The sequence below is a fragment of the Lygodium microphyllum genome, chromosome 22, assembly GCF_053477565.2.
Source record: "Lygodium microphyllum isolate KBCC chromosome 22, Lygodium_microphyllum_v1.1.10, whole genome shotgun sequence".
NCBI classification, from domain to species: domain Eukaryota; kingdom Viridiplantae; phylum Streptophyta; class Polypodiopsida; order Schizaeales; family Lygodiaceae; genus Lygodium; species Lygodium microphyllum.
The window spans coordinates 35,581,571-35,596,402 of NC_141156.1; the positions used below are offsets into that span (position 1 = coordinate 35,581,571).

Sequence of the window (14,832 nt, forward strand, 5' to 3'; positions counted from 1 at the left end):
AATGTATTTGAAAATTGAATTCCATAGCTTGCATCATGAATTTAAAGGTTCACTTGCTAAACATGTATCCAAACTAAGAAGCATAATAAGCCAGCTTGAAGGTATCAAAGTGACTATCTTTGAGAATGATGCAATTGCAATGATACTAGTAAGTTTTCAGAATATGAGTATTTAAAATATACACTCCTTACTCTTGAATCACCAAAACTTGGAGGGTGCATTTCATCACTTTTATTAAAAAGAAAAGAAACTCAAAGGGCATGCCAAGTCATCCACAAGCAAAGACATTGTGTTTTTTACAAAGAAGGGCACAAAAGAAACTTGAATAATGCCATCACTATGGAAGAAAATGTTATATAAGCTCTGAATGTTGATTAAAGCACTTATCTAAATGCAACAATTGCAAAAAGATTTGCCATCATGAAGATGAATGCATGTTTAAAGGAAAATCAAACTTTATGGAAGAAAACAAGGATGCATCATCAAAAGGACATTTGTTTTGAGAAGACCAAGAAGACAAAGCACTAGAAGATGATGATGATGATGAAAAGGAGCTCATGACCACCTACTAGTAGTAGTAACTAGGCACTTGGTGAGGGGGGACAACAAATCACTTAACCACCTTGTAGTGGCCATAGCAAGCACCAAGAGGGCATGTTGAGAGAGGTAGTGCTTGACACTATGTACGAGTTCATATCCACATGAAACTTATCCCATAAGCAAAGAGAGGAGAGAGTCCTATTAGTGAAGCTATAAAACAATGTATTTGGTTCAAGTTTAATGCAAACAAGAAATCCATTTGAGCATTTTCTTGTCATTTTGATTGTGTTATTTCTTGTTTATGAGCCTCCCTTACCCATGTTTGTTAACAATCTTGTGTTGCATTTTACTTTGCTATTGAAACCTATGCATTTTGTTTTGACATTTGTATAAAGTATTGAAATTCTTATTTTGGTGGTTTCCCTTTAAACACACTTACCTCTAATTCCCCCCCTTTTGTACACCTATTTTGCAACCTTGTGATTTGAAGCAATATGAGGACAAAAACACGTAAGGATTGGGATATGCATTTTTGAAATAGTGAAAATCTATGGTAAAATATGTCTAAAACGTAGTCATTAATTGTAAATTTGGAGATATAGCTCTTTGACCATGACATACACTTAGCTCTATTAACAAGATCTACCCATCTAGAAGGAGCACAATTGATTATTTAAATCTAAAGTTTTATGGGATATGACTATTATAAAGTATAAATTTTCAATGTAATGGTAAATCTTAAACTTGGAATATAGCTCTATTGACTATAAGATCTACACATCTAAAAGAAGCATACTTGAATATTGCTATATCTAAACTTCTATAAGATATAAGCTTTAACTATTGACATTGAAATGTTTTCATCAATATGCGAATGAAAGAACATGTATCAAGGCTAGATGTGAAATAAAGAGCGTGTGGTTCAAAGCACATGTTTGTTTGGATGAGATTAGATGTGATATAAAAAGTGTTAGTGAGAGAGAGAGAGAGAGAGAGAGAGAGAGAGAGAGAGAGAGAGAGAGAGAGAGAGAGAGAGAGAGAGAGAGAGAGAGAGAGAGAGAGAGAGAGAGAGAGAGAGAGAGAGAGAGAGAGAGAGAGAGAGAGAGAGAGAGAGAGAGAGAGAGAGTGTGTGTGTGTGTTACAACACTTGTCAATGATGAGTTAGGTGTTGGGAACAAAATGCAAAAGTGACCTTGAATGGTTAGAAAGTCTAAACTTTTTAAAAAAATTGCACGCATTTATTTTAGGTTCATCAATGATGAAATCTCTTGGATATGCCTCTTGATTGAGAAGATATGTCTTTTGATTATGGATCGATCCTTTGATGTAACCTTAGGGAATTTGCAACCTTATTATTTATTATCTTTTCAACAAAGGATTGCATTTCATGTGTGTGTGTGTGTGTGTGTATTATGAGGGATGAGACCACCTCTTCCTCATACCATGGTGTTGAGCCAAGTGCATCGTGTGTTGATATTGCCACCCTTACTTGTGATAGAGTCCCTCACTTTGCCTATGGCTTGTCTTATACAAAGTCACTTTCTACGATTATGAGCTATTGCGCTCAAGATGGACCATTTTGCAAACTCATGTGCCTTTCTATGTCTTCTAAGCATTCTCATATGAGCTTCTGGTGCTTGCCTTGTGTAGGTGATGTTGCCATGGATCGGCATGCTTAAAGCTCTATGGGAGCTTGGACGAGGTCATGCTAGGGCCTCTCATGGGATTTTGAGGGCTCGTTTACACTACACACACACACACACGCACGCACGCACACACACACACACACACATAGAGAGAGAGAGAGAGAGAGAGAGAGAGAGAGAGAGAGAGAGAGAGAGAGAGAGAGAGAGAGAGAGAGAGAGAGAGAGAGAGAGAGAGAGAGAGAGAGAGAGAGAGAGAGAGAGAGAGAGCATATTAACTTTCTCAAACACTTTTTGAAAATGAGCAATGGGAAGTGATTTGCTTACAAAAACACAAAGCGAGTGAGGTGTAGCTTTGCAAGCTTCACAAGATTGCATTCTTGCAATGTGCAATTAATAGTTTGGTAGCCAAGCCAAGTAGTCTCATTCTTAATTCATATTCTTGTTTGCCTCGTTTTTGTTGAAGGTTTCTAAAATTAAAATTTTACATTAATTGTGAGTTTTTACTTGGGAGTTGGAATTTCTAGTTATTTTATAACTTTTAAGATAATTGTTAGTCTTACATGTAAGGCTTACTATCAAATGCTCTTACAAGTAGATGGAATATTTTGTCTACTTGTTCTCCTTGTTCATACAACGTCTTTTACTAATGTTTTGCTTATGCATTCATGTTTTATTTTGTGAGCAAAACACAAGTTCCTTTTGCTCACCAAAACTCAAAGCAAGCAAGACTTTAAAACCTTGCGAGCTTCGTAAGCCTTCAAGAGCTAGCTAGTCACTTTAATGTGGAAATCATTTTTTTTTCAAAATGGTGGGTTGTGTGTGATGGAAGGGCGAGTTCGAGCTGTGTGGCTCCAAGGAGCCATGTGAGAAGGAACTTTAGTAAGGTAAAGGGGTTTGAAAGAGTGTTACCAAAATTACACCTTATTGATTTTTCCATGAAAAACTAGAAAATACCTCTCGCTTGTTTGAAAAGGGAGTGGTGGATTTTATTTATTTTTGATTAAACACGGAGAAAATCATGGTGCTTTTTTAGAAAGAAAGTAGGGTTATAATCGGGAACTGGAAGGAGAACAATTCAGAGAGTAGAATAGAGCAATCTCACTTGTACAAAGAGTGCAAATCACAGTGGTTCATTCCTCTTCAACCTTGCACCTCTACCAGGGGCTCGATTGTGCCCCTTTCGGGGGTTGTCACCTTAGAGCCATGTTGCACCACATATGAATGGGGGCAATGAGCCCCCTTGTCTCACTAAAATGTTGTTGCTCAATGAATGTGTAGGAGTAATAGGGTTTGCTTAGACCTAGCGAGCCCTTGCTAAACTTGTCGTGCTAGTGCTTTCCTTGGCCGTGCTAGCAAGGATGAGCATATAGCTCTCCGTTGATTGGTTCTTTTTGCCTTTCGTCATGCTTTGCATCCAATTGCTTTGCCTATTTTTCTACATTTATGACAGCCTCTGACAAAACGACATAGGCATCTCTCCTTGCCTTGGTCAGTGCGACAACCGAACAGGATAAATCTAGAGATACCCCTAGAACTGCTGGGGTGACACAGCTCTTACTGGCCCTGGTACCCTAAGGCCTAGATTCTAGAAGCAGGGGAACAATGAAAGGGCAAACATTCGGACAAGGACACGAGTCCCTGCTGTGGACTTGACCCGGTTGACCGTAGTATCTGGTGAGGAAGAGATCCGCTACAATAAGACAAAACTAAAGAAAAGGGCCGAGTCCCGACCTCAAAACTTCGAAGTAGAAGGCATCCTTTCGTGGGCCGAGTCCACACGGTAATACATCCTTTCATGGTACATACTATCGATCTTCCGTCGCCATCGATGACGAACCTGTCGCATGAACAGGAAAGGATGCTGATGATCCAACTCTTGGGCCATAGCCACAATATTTACAACAACATCAGCCTCGAGAACAGGCATCATGGCCGCCATCATGTCAGACTTCCTCCTTTTCTTACAAGAAAGTGCGTGTCTCCATCTCGAGTCTCAGGTCCTGCACATTCTTCCATCTGTCTTGTCCGTCTACTCTCTCTCTCTCTCTCTCTCTCTCTCTCTCTCTCTCTCCGTCCGACTTCCACACGGCATTATTTCTGCTTTTTGACCTTTGTCTGCCCCATCCCTTTCCCTGTACAGGTTCGCACGAGGATCTCTTGCAACTTGTTTTGGTGAATCATGCCATTTCAGCTTGTTCTCCTGCTGCGTCTCAGGTATGCACTCTCGTCTCTCACGGAGTCGTACCGTCAGGTGCTCCACTGCTTTATTTAAACTTTTTCTTGTTCTCTTAGATACGCTGATCTCAACTGTAGGCAAATGTTTATCATGACCAGTTAGTGGAGACCGTAGCGTGGACAGTGAATCAATCCTTCTGCAGAATCTGGGGTACATTTGTTTTCTTTTGTTGTAAGATTGCAAGATTTCAACTTCAAGATACGTATCATTTCTTGCGATTTTTCCCATAAGTATGCCGAATTCTGTGAGCATAACAAATTTGTGTCCAAGAGGACTGTCATCCAAAAAGCTGCATAACATTCCGGATTGCAACAGAACTATTGTGACAAATTATGTCGTACTCCTTTTAGAAAGGGCAGGTGGTAACTACAGTTGTAGCCGGTCATACTTATTTTGATCTATTGAAGCATCCAAATGGCTGTACTGTTACAACAGACTGTAATACTACTCTCAGTCAAATATAGGTGCCAGGTCTCCATTGACCACACTTGTATTCCCCTATAAGGTTCCTGTGTCAGGAAGGTGTTGCTGAGATTAGTGACTACACTGCTTAACAGATTGCAAATGGCTAGAATATTAACATGCTAATGTGCATCATTTTGAACAATGGAGACATCCGCACTTAGAAAGGGGGAGGTTCTGTTTAATCCATGATACTGCTGCTGGTCACGAGAATATGAATGATACAATGAGGGAGTCTTGAGCCTCTGCTTCTCAAGGGCTGGGATAGAGGTAAATGTTGAATGATGTTAGAGTGTGTTGTACTCGGACCTGAAATGCAGCAGTGGCAGTCCACTTGTAATGATGAATCATGGGCAGCAGTTGAGGGGACAAAATGCAGTCCACGAGGCTGCAAGATGTTAATGAGGACTCAGGGCAGCAAAAACAGCAATTTGTGCTGGCTGAGACGGCAGCTCCATGGACAGTCAGAGATGAAGAAATGATGATGACAACCGTCTGGCCTCCTGAATTCAAAAATACAGGCTGAGACTGCAAACATGCAGCAACAGGAGCAGCTGGCAGGGCGGCAGTTATGGCTGAGGCTGGGCGGCAGCTGGGCAAGCCTTCAAATGGTTGGGCAAAGGTGTGGGCAGTCAGGAAGGCAGCAGCTAGACAGGCTGCTTTGGCTGATGGTGGACCTCCGAAATGCAATATGCTCCTTTGGGATAATGATAACCCCATCTCCAGGTGAGCATGAACAATATGAAAGGAAGCGACGGATCGAAGGTTGGACTTGAGAGCTATGGCGGGAGAGCAAGAGCAAGAAAGGGAGAGACTAGAAATGGGAACTCCAACAGTTACAATGTGTGACCGGGCCTTCCTTTATTTAAACTGTCACTAAAAGAATAAAGAATAAAGTGACGGTGACAGGCGCCCGCCACCTACAGTGTGCAGTGGCGGTGACTGTCAGTGTAGTAATACGCGGGCAGCTAGGCAGAGGCGCCTTTACCCCCAACAACCTCCCACTTAAAGGCGAATCTGCTCGAGTGAGAAGTGAAAAGAAAAAGAAAAAAGACAGTACAACATGTACACATGTATAACAGGATGAGGAAAGACGTCATCTCATCCCACGCCCATTAATCTCCTGAGGAAGGCAAAGCGCTCTATAGAGAGGCTTTTCGTGAGCAGATCTGCAGGATTCTGGTCAATCGAGATCTTGACAAGATCAACAGACTTGTCCTCAATAACCCCATATATGAAGTGATACCTCACCTCAATGTGTTTCGTCTTTGCATGGAAGACCGGATTCTTGGCTAACTGAATAGCACTCATAGAATCCGAATGTAGTGTAGGGATAGCATCAATACCAAGGTCAGCAACTAAACGACCCAACCAAATGGCCTTCTTGCAAGCCTCAGTGGTTGCAACATACTCGGCCTCTGTAGTAGAAAGAGCCGTGCATTTCTGCACCCTGGACATTCAAGAAACAGCACCTTCGGCATAGGTGAATACATAGCCGGAAGTGGACTTCCTACTATCTGCATGTCTTGCATAATCAGAGTCAGTGTACCCCATGACTCCTGTATCTTGGCTGCCATAGCATATGCACATATCTGCAGTGCCCTTCAGGTACCTCATGATACCCTTTACGGCATCCCAATGCTTCTTGCCAGGTGTAGCCATATAGCGTGCCACAACACCAACTGCAAAGGCAATATCTGGACGAGTGGCTATCATGGCATACATAAGATTGTCCATTGCGGATGCATAGGGAATCTTGGCCATCTTGGTCCTCTGCTCATCTGTTTGCGGACAATCAGCCTGTGATATCTTCACATAAGAAGGCAATGGACAGCCAATAGGCTTTATGTCCTGTATGCGGAAGCGCTCAAGGACTTTATGAATGTACTCTCTCTGTGACAAGTAGAGGAGTCCCTGATGTCTGTCGCGTCTAATGCGTATACTAAGTATGTGAGCGGCTTGTCCCAGATCTTTCATCTCAAAGCTCTTCTTGAGCTGAGCCTTAAGAGTATCTAGCTCATCATGAGCTTTCCCTGCTATCAGCATATCATCCACATAGAATACCAAAATCAATAAAGAACCATCACGGGCTTTCTTTATGTAAAGATACGGATCCTTAGTACTCCGGCTGTAATCCTGTGACTGCATAAAGGCATCAAACTTATGATACCACTCCCTAGGTGCCTGTTTCAAGCCATAAAGACTTTTTTTCAATTTGCATACTAGGTGCTGCCTGCCAGGTTCTGCAAAGCCCTTAGATTGCTCCATATAAATCTCATCATGCAAGTCTCCATATAAGAAAGTGGTCTTGACATCCATCTGGTATAAATCCAAGTCAAGCTGAGCAACCAAAGCCAAGACTAAGCGTAGGGTGGTCATCTTAACCACAGGAGAAAAGACCTCGTCAAAGTCTACACCATGCTCCTGCTTAAAACCCTTTGCTACCAATCTAGCCCTGTATGCCGGCTTGGGGTGTCCAGGGGTACTTTTTAGCTTGTACACCCACTTGCATGGCAAAGCCTTCTTGCCCATAAGCAAGGAAACCAAATTTCAAGTGTCATTCTTATGTAGGGAGTCTATCTCAGACTGCATAGCCCTCTCCCAGGAGTGACTGTCACTCCTGCGCATAGCCTCATCATAGGTGAAAGGCTCTCCTGTATCTGTAACCAAGACATAATGCATCGAGGGCTGAAATTTATCAGGTGGACGTCTGTCTCTTGGGATCTAGCTTACTTCCCTTGTCTCTGGGCACATGGCAAAATGCCTCACATCCAAAGACATGGAGATGCGCATAAAAGGGAGGTTTTCTAGTCCATACCTCCTCTGCAACCTGGAAATCCAAACCACTAGAGGGTGATCTGTTTATGACATGCACAGCTGTACTAACTGCCTCAGCCCAAAAGCTTTGTGGTAGGCCTGCATGGCTAAGCATATTACGTACACGCTCCTGGATGGTTCTATTCATCCGCTCAGCCAAACCATTCTGGGGGAGGGGGGGTGTAGGGGGCCGTCAACTGACGCTTAATACCCCTCTCATCACATAACTGCTCAAAAGCACGTGAGACATACTCACCCCCATTATTTGTCCTTAGGCATTTTAGCCTATAACCAATGCAAGCCATCTCTGAAACACAGCCAAGACATCGGATTTTAGCTTAATGAGACAAGCCCAAACTTTTTGTGAAAAATCATCTATGAACGTAACAAAATACTTTGCACCACCCATAGACTGACAAGGCATGGGCCCACAGACATCCGAATGTACCAATGCCAAGGGCTCACTCATACGTGGCCTATCGGACTTCTTATTCGTAGACCTAGTCTGCCTGCCATAAAGACAATGCTCACATGAATCAAAACATGCATACTCAAGGGGCGGTAAGTGCTGCAAACCAGAAAGCATTTTCATTCCCTTCAAAGACATATGGCCTAAACGGGCATGCCAAAGAGATACATGTGGGATAGAATCCACAGACAAAACATGATCAAGGGAAGAAGCTGACACAATCAAGGGGTAGAGATTGCAAGCCTTGGCACCTCTCGCAATCACAAGTGTGCCACGAGTGATCTTCCATGCAGAGTCTCCAAAACATGCATGATATCCTGTGTTATCAAGCTGTCCAGCTGACATGAGACTGCGTGTCAAAGTAGGTACATGACGTACATTCTGCATAACAAAACTGTTGCCAGAAGGAAACTGCAGCCTAACATCACCAATGCCCACAATATCAAGAGAGCTGTCATTACCCAAGCGCACAGAACCCGAAACAGTACGGTATGAATGAAACTACTCTCGGCAAGATGTCACATGAAAGGACGCGCCTGAGTCCAAGAGCCAACATTGTGCATACATAGAGTATCTCTGTCATCTGCGAAGCACTAGAAGAAGCTGCTAGGATATAATCATCATCATCAACATTCTCAGGCTGCATAACATTGATCTCTTCAATTTTAACACTGGACTTTGTAGGTACTATACTGTGATCAGAAGACTTATCCCGCACTGTCTTTCCCCTTATCTTTGCACCTTTCATTGTGCAATTCATGGCATTGTGGCCTAATATGGCCATTTTTCCCACAATGGTGACAAGTAACATCTACATTTCTGCCACGGGATTTGCTACGTGACTTCCCACGAGACTTAGATCAAGATTTCTGAGAATCCCATCCACGGCCACTACCACTGCCATGCTTTCCATATCCATCATTCCTGCCTCTAACTGTCATAGCATGAACACACGAGAGGCATCCAAATTCTTACGGTTAACCTCTTCCTGCAGAAGAGCACTCTCAACATCAGATAATTTCAAGGTAGCAGTAGAGGCACATAATGTAGTGCGGAATACATCCCATGACTCATTAAGAGTACCAAGCAAGAAAAGAGGAGTGACATCCTCTGCAAAAGTGATGTCTTGCGAAGTCAAGTTCTTGAGTATAGCATGGAACTGCCTCAAGTGAGCAGACATAGTCACATTCTCCTTCATGCGCAGATCTATAAGCTGCTTCAGCCAATACATCCGACTCGCTGGACTTTTCTTGTCATAGAGATTTTTTATCTTTTCCCACAACTGCCATGCACTCTATTCTTCCTCAAAGACATTATAGTGAACCTGTTCTGTGAGAGACAATACAATAGTGGACTTGCATAACTCATCAAGCTCAAGCCATTTCTCATTTGGCATAGTTGCAAGCGGATGCCCGCTTAACCTCAAAGGTTTGATCTGCGATTTCTGCACCAACACCTGCCAAATCTGGCTCTTCCAATAAGAGTAATTCGTACCATCAAGCTTAGTGATGTTGAAAATAGCATGATCAGTGAATGAACTCGCCATAATGCAGGTTGGAAGACTGTAGATAGTTCAAAACTGCTTGTTGTTTACTGCAGAAAATGACAAAGAAATCACCAAAATTTGAGGAAAAATAGCGAAGAAAGTAGAACCAAAGCTACTGCCCACCAAGTACTAGTGAAAGTACATCATTTCAGAGTGTTTTAGCATGAAAAATCCATGTCAGTCCATACATATATGCTTGCTGTAATAAATTTTAGATTTTAGTAAAAGAGAGCTAACAGTGCCAAAATCGGATCCCAAGGCAATCAGATACTGCCAAGACCAAAGCCAGCATCATGCAGGCATAGCATAAGCATACGACGGTCGATAAGCATGAATCCAACACCCAAGTATGTCATACAAACATCTACCAGTGAGCAGGTACACCCCCCAGGCAACGGGGCAAAGTGTTCCTGCCATTACCAAAACTTGACACAAGTAGGTGTCAGTTCACAAAAGATACGGATCCAAAACTGAGACTTAGCTCATAAGCATACAGTGAACCAAGACATATGATGTATCATCCCAAAAGGTAAGAAGTCCCAAAGTCTCCCAAAGTCTCAAGTGTTTGTAACTGCTCAATAGCACGTAACGGCTCAATGCATAAAAGTACCACCTGCTCAATGTCTGATAAGCATTCAAGAATGCTCCCACTGGCACAAAAGTCGTATGTACGAGCTCAAGAGCTCAAGCGAAGGCAATACACAGTGCCAATGACATAAGTCCAAGACAATACATCAATAGTACATCCCGAATGGTAGAGCATCCGTATGTAGCATCCATAAGCATGTAAGACATCAAGTACATCCCAAGATACAACTCTGGCAAGCCAATAAATAGCTCAAGTAAGCTCCGAGAATCCAAGGTCAAGCCAAGACCGAGCTCCAGTAGCAATAGGCTCCAAACAATGTAACTAGCATGTAGTAATGGCATAGGCTAAGCATGTCAAGACCGGTCAGATATAAGCAACATACATGCCATAAGTACATTCAAGACGGAGCATCCAAATGCTTTGCAAAGCAAGCTCAAGCTCAACCAACAATCCCGAATCAAAACCAAGCTCTATGTCGAGCCCCAAGTGTCAATATATCACCATATATGTCCGAAACATAGCTCGAAAAGCATAGGCATAAGTATACATGAGTAAAATGACTTCAGTCCAACTGTGTACAGTAGTGATTTACTGTTCAAAACTGAGAATTTCAGCACCAAAATCAGCTCCAAATGGTTGCCAACCAATAGGCATACATTCCCCTAACATCCGGGCATCAAACGGGACCAACCGGGCATCAAATGACAATGCCAAACAAGCTGTAGCGTCAAATGTCAGTTTAACATTGTCATAAATTGCATATGGACTGTTATGACAGTCCCAAAACAGTGTTAAGTCAGTCCAAATGCTATGCCAACACATCAACCACCAAAACCAAGCATCAAAGCATGTTCATATGTCCGAAATGGAGCCTTTTCAAGTGCCAATGGAGGGGGAGAGCTGCTGTTGTGACTGTCAATGCTGAAGATACATATGGGAGGGTTACGTGATTCCGCCAACTGTAAATGCTGGTCCTGGGGCTGCAAAAAATGGTGGCCAAGCTTTGGAGGGGTCTGGTTAAAGCCAAGGAAGGCCTCAAATAAGCTCCAACAAGTCTTGTTCAAAGGCAAGTGAGATATGAAGCAAGGGATCTTCAATGGTGTCTGTCCCAATCTTGTTTACAGCCTGTGAGACTTGAGAATTAAAGTAAACCCTGAAGAAAATGATCAAATACCTCTGATGTAATGCCTTGAAGGTGCCCAACAATGCGGGGAAGGTGCTCGGGAAGCCGGGGAGTGATGGGAGCTCGAAGGAGTCGCATATGGCTGCCGGGAAGGAGACCCAATGCAAGTAGGGAGTCAATGGGATGCTGGGAATGCCACAAACAGCAAGAGTCGGAAAGCAAAGCTTTGATACCAGTTGAAAGGGAGCGACGGATTGAAGGTTGGGCTTGAGAGCTATAGCGGGAGAGCAAGAGTAAGAAAGCGAGAGACTAGAAATGGGAACTCCAACAGTCACAATGTGTGACCGGGCCTTCCTTTATTCAAACTGTCACTAAAAGAATAAAGAATAAAGTGACGGTGACGGGCATCTGCCACCTGCAGTGTGCAGTGGCGGTGACTGTCAGTGTAGTAATACACGGGTGGCTAGGCAGAGGCGCCTTTACCCCCAACACAATAGATTAGAGAGGGCTTGTTGGAATGATCCATGATAGTTTGGGATGCTCGCAACATACTCTTTTATAGAGTTTTTTTGTGTATTTGACCTATGGTTTAAAATAACCCCTTTAAGTTTTGGAAATGCTTCTAATTGCTTTCTGGGGCTGTTTTAAGGAGTCTAAGTTAGGCATTAGCGAATGTCTTAATTACAGTTGCTCAACACTTTGCCTATTGACTTAAGGGATGCACTTACTACCAGACAGTTGACTGATTTTCAGAACCAGATGGAATTGTTGACTGGTGAAAGATTCAAGCAGACATTTTATTCAGAATCAAATTGTTTTGAAGACTACAGGAAAACCTGGAATATAATAACCCAAAAATCATGTCAGTTGACCGTCACATAGGTGACTGGAAGTTATGGTTTAGCTTATGGCAGGATGATCTAATTATGGAAGGACAGTGCAAATTATAATGCTGATTCTACATTTGTTTTGCTATCATTATTCATAGGCAAGACTATAATTATGTATCATATGCAGTTTAATAAGAATGTTGAAGTCTTTGCTGACAGCACCATAGTTTTGGCAAGTGATGAGAAACTGGAGGGTCAAGGTTCACTTTTCCAGGACATAAATACGCAAACTGGTTCCAACTTTACTGCAGGCTGATTGTGAGTGTGCATACAGGCTCACCAGTTCTGACTGATGTCTTTGAGTTCTGCAACAAATGTGGTGCAATTCAAGCTGGAATTGCAATTATATAGTTGTTAAGTTGTGTTCAAACTGTTTGTAACTAGTCAAAGACTGTTGAAATCCATGTATGTGGTGTTACAAGAGAACTGCTTTGAACTCAGCCAAATACCAATTCAGATTTCAAGAGGATGTTGACCCCATGTTGATTTAGTAAAGGGAGAGTTCCCACACACAATGAGGCATATAAGAGGGCTGGTGCTTCACGAAAATTAAACAATGGTAGTCCCCTCATCCTCCTCCACTGAGATTAAGGTCGCGTAGTTGTAATGCTACAACTAGCAGTAGACAACTGTAAACAGTAGGTCAATTTCAAATACCAATCCAAAATGCCTAGGGGACCTTAACGCTATCTTGATTTACTAGAGGAGGAGTTTCCCTAACCCATTCTGTACACTGTAATAGCATGCTCCTTAGGTGCTTCATTAGCCCCTGACCATGGAGTATCACAGGCATCTGCTGCTAAGACCATCCTTCTATGCTATCAAGCCAAACATGACCAGAATTTCACATCTGTTTTCTGCCCAATGGATGGATGGTGATACCCAAGCATACACAGAACTGTTCTATTGAGCACAAATTCTAAAAGTAAGTCTCAGTTGCTGAAAGTTATGTTAAATGCGAGGAGGCAGAGCGTCAACTGCAAGCATTCAACTGCGAAGTCAAAAGACTCTTGAACAGACAGCTTGTCAGTTCAAAGTTGGTGCCATTGTAATATTGCGCAAAACAAGTACAATCGATATACTTCACACAATAAGGCATATAATAGGGCTGGTGCTTCAGACAATTAAACAACTGCAGTCCCCTCCTAAGATTGCAACTGGCATGGTTATTATGTTACAAGTAACAACTAACGATAGATAACTGTAAACAGTAGGTCAATGTTTAAAGCTGTTCCTAACTTGCAGATCTGAATCAAGAACACAAACTCAGAATACACAACTTTTTATATACTCCTTATGAAGGGATGTTAGGACAATTCTTCAAATTGATTGTTCTAACGTGTCTCTGATGCCATTTTAAACATTCCGTTTGCTGCTCAAGAGATTTGGACTTTTCTTCTAAATCCATATGTGATCTAATTTGCAGTTTTCACTGTTTTACAGATCAGGCTCTGTGAGCTAAGAAGTATACAGTGGACATTTGCTGGATCATGCTGTTGTGTTTTACATGGGCTGCTTCAAATCCAAGCTAGCAAAGAAGCCCCCAGCACATGAAAACCCTCTAGACCTTGCAGCAGAGACGTCATGTAAGCTAGTTCTTTGCTTTCACTATATATTGAAGCTATACATTTGAAATCTCCTTGTTCAGTGTTTCCTTTCTCAGTTTCTTCCTAAAATGTGTTGTTTATGAATGATACTTATTTTTCAAATTGGCAGCATGCAATTTGTGTCGCTATGTGACTTTCCTGAGCTCACAAACATTATTTTTCAGTGTATGAATTGCAGTTACTGTACTATATATTGAAGCTATACATTTGAAATCTCCTTGTTCAGTGTTTCCTTTCTCAGTTTCTTCCTAAAATGTGTTGTTTATGAATGACACTTAATTGTCAAATGTGACTTTCCTGAGCTCACAAATGTTATTTTTTGTACTGTAAGAATTGCAGTTACTGTGAGTGAAGTTGAAGCCTTGTATGAGCTTTTTAAGCAAATAAGCAGTTCTTTGATCGATGATGGGCTGATACACAAGGTATTTACTCCAAAGGTACTTACCTGGTAGATTATTGCCTTCACTGATAACAGATGTTTGCCCTTTTCTTGTGAATGGGCAGGAGGAGTTTCAGCTGGCTTTGTTCAAAAAGAGGAAAAAGGAGAATTTTTTTGTGGACAGGGTAAAATTTTCACTTTTGTGCCTCCCTCCCTTTTCTTGTCTTTCTCTTGTTTGTTTGTTTGTTTGTTTGTTTTCTGTGTTTTTTTGTTTCTTTTTGTTTTTTGTTTGGCGGTTTTTTCTTCGGGGGGAGGGGGGAGGGGAATGCGAGAAAGCACGCTTCAGTTTTAGCAGGTAGACCCACAGAAACTAGCATGCTTGAGCTTTAGTAGCAAGATCCAATGATTGAAACTAGCCTTAGAATTTGGTTCATTAAAGCAGAAAAGATTGAACCTTAATTTGTAGAAGGCTTTTGTTGTCCATTTTAATATTCATCTTCTAAAACATCTGCAATTTCTGTAACACAT

The 14,832-nt window shown here is 42.1% G+C and overlaps 1 protein-coding gene across 10 annotated transcripts in view; it reads left to right on the plus strand.

Moving 5' to 3' along the window:
* The first annotated feature begins 3,927 nt into the window (after nucleotides 1–3,927).
* The window catches only part of LOC148017022 (calcineurin B-like protein 1), a 46,232-nt gene continuing 35,327 nt past the window's right edge, over nucleotides 3,928–14,832 (plus strand). The window contains exons 1-7 of one of the 10 annotated variants that reach the window (XM_087662599.1): nucleotides 3,928–3,966; nucleotides 4,039–4,183; nucleotides 4,327–4,400; nucleotides 4,521–4,572; nucleotides 13,762–13,904; nucleotides 14,265–14,347; nucleotides 14,430–14,489. In XM_087662599.1, the coding sequence (XP_087518725.1) occupies nucleotides 13,826–13,904; nucleotides 14,265–14,347; nucleotides 14,430–14,489 (222 nt within the window). In that variant the 5' untranslated portion in view covers nucleotides 3,928–3,966; nucleotides 4,039–4,183; nucleotides 4,327–4,400; nucleotides 4,521–4,572; nucleotides 13,762–13,825. Of the gene's footprint in view, nucleotides 4,184–4,326; nucleotides 4,438–4,478; nucleotides 4,594–12,477; nucleotides 12,577–13,761; nucleotides 13,905–14,264; nucleotides 14,348–14,429; nucleotides 14,490–14,832 lie in introns of those variants that run through there. The other 9 variants (XM_087662604.1, XM_087662603.1, XM_087662607.1 and 6 more) reach the window with 9 other exon arrangements.